At 56.1% G+C, this 2,080-nt stretch overlaps 1 protein-coding gene across 1 annotated transcript; it reads left to right on the top strand.

Annotated features, from left to right (window-relative positions):
* Positions 1–190: 190 nt before the first annotated feature.
* LOC103769155 (ras-related and estrogen-regulated growth inhibitor-like protein) lies at positions 191–1,742 on the top strand (the record flags this gene model as incomplete). Its single annotated transcript, XM_008936330.1, has 3 exons — positions 191–244; positions 694–770; positions 1,317–1,742. Coding segments are annotated over 3 exons (557 nt in total), but the record flags the coding sequence as incomplete, so codon positions are not given.
* Positions 1,743–2,080: the final 338 nt, after the last annotated feature.

Here is a 2,080-nt window from a genome sequence, read left to right as displayed (position 1 = left end):
TCTGCCGAGCCGCAGCCTTGTGCCGCTCCGGGCGGTGCTGTGCCTCTGCTCCGGGCAGACCCGGCGCCTGGCAGGAATGGAAAGATTGTTCCTGCTAGCGGGAGTTCACAGGGGGATGGTGCCTGGATTTGAAAAGGAAAATCTGGCAGGTTTAGGGTTATTCTGATGGTTCTTATCGTCCCCTCTGCAGCTCTGGCTGTGCGTTTCCTGACCCGGCGCTTCATTGGGGAGTATGGAGACACGGGTGAGTGCCAGGCCAGGGCCAGGCCAGTCCGTTAGGGACTGGGGTCAGGGGATGAGTCTGCTTCTGCCCATGGGATTTCATTGCTTCCCATCCTTTCCTGCCTTTCTCCAGAGCCTCTTTCTGCTCCCAGGGGGGCTCAGTGGTTGTATTTGTTCAGTGAGCCAGCACTTTGCTCCGGATCTGCTGGAGTGCTAAAGGTCCTGGGTGGCAGCTGGCGGCACCAGTGTGCCTGGACAGAATGCTGGGGTAGAGGCAGGCTGGGGCAGTCACATCTGTGAAGGCCACCGTGCTCCATGTGGCTGTTGCTGTATGAAAAGAGCCCCCCAACCTTGCCTTGTGGAGCACGGTCTCCCAGGGTGGATGTGACAGGCTTGTCCCCAGGAGAAGACCTGGGTTAAGGGAGCTGTCTCCTGGGTCCATGAAGATGATTTTAATTTTTTTTTTGGCAGAATTCATCTACAGCCACACCCTGACTATGGATGGCCGAGAGATTCTCTTCCACATCTGGGATGTTCCCAATTCCCAGGTGAGAAGGCTCCACTCCTGACACCCAGTGACAAAAAAACCTCTAATGCAAGTTACCTATGGGGTAAAAAGTCACCACAGGCTGGGAGCTCCAGCTGAGCAAAGCTCTTGTGTCTCATATGGTTTGTAGGCAACCGAACACTTCTTGCTTGCAGAGCACAGGGCAGCAGCATTACTGGCCAGGTAGCAATAGTCACCGTAGCCCATGGGCCACTGGCTGAGGACGTTAGAGCTGAAGCACTAGTGTTACCAGCCTGGACTGAGCACAGGACTCTGCTAATGAAGTGCCACTCAGAGGTCCCCATGCTGTTACCACCTACAGCTTGCAATGCTTGGCACAGCTGGGTGACAGGGTGAGGACAGTGATACTGACGCCTGAATTGTGTCCCCTTGGTGACATCTTCCTCACTACTCCTCTTCCTCTCTGTTCTTTAGCTGCTCACTAGCTGTCCCTGTCCTGACAGGCTCAGGATTGCTGCACCCTGTGCTAGCAAGCAGACGTGGAGGGAGGGAGCTGGATAAAACCCTTCCTTTTATCTTTCCCCAGGAGCAGGCAGAGAAGGGCTCCTCGGAGGAGAAGCGAATCCAGTGGGCAGACAGCTTTGTCCTGGTCTACAGCATCTGTGACCGTGACAGCTTCAACCTCCTGCCGCTCAAAATCCAGTTCATCAAGGCAGCCAAGGAGAGGCAGAGCCAGGAGAAGGTGTCCATCGTCATTGTGGGCAACAAGCGGGACCTACACCACCAGCGGGTGGTGTCCAGCGAGGAGGGTCGGCTCCTGGCCCGCTCTTTAGACTGTGGTTTCTACGAGGTCTCTGCAGCCGAGGCTTATCACGGAGCCCTCATGGTCTTCCGTGGACTGGCCGAACGCATCCCTGACACGAAACTGGCCCTGAAAAAGGGTACAGGGATCCGTGGCATCGTCAAGACCATGTCAGCTGTGTTTGCCCGTAAGCGAACGGACTCCCTCTGAGCATGAGTGTTGCTGCTCTCTGCGCTGCCTGACCCAGCCTGTGCCCACAGAGATGGTGTGCGTATTTCCTAAGTAAGGGTGGGTGCTTTGCTGCTCTCCTAATGTTGGGGTCTGGGTGTCCTGCCATACACAGCTGGTGCAGCTGAGGTCTGTAATGCCTTCCTCTTGGCTCTGTGACAGGGCAGAGTCTCTTCTCTCTGCTTTACCAGCCTTTTAGGTGCCTCCTGCTTTCTCCTATCCCACCTGCCTTGCTTTTGAACCATCCTGCTCTTGGTCCTCGCTCCCACAGCCTTTCAGCGATCTCCGCAGGGGTGTGCCTGGGAAAAGCCAGGCGTGTG

The sequence above is a fragment of the Merops nubicus genome, unplaced genomic scaffold, assembly GCF_000691845.1.
Source record: "Merops nubicus isolate BGI_N331 unplaced genomic scaffold, ASM69184v1 scaffold38302, whole genome shotgun sequence".
Taxonomy (NCBI): domain Eukaryota; kingdom Metazoa; phylum Chordata; class Aves; order Coraciiformes; family Meropidae; genus Merops; species Merops nubicus.
The sequence above is the reverse complement of the archived record's forward strand: the minus strand, read 5'-3'. Positions and strand labels throughout refer to the sequence as shown.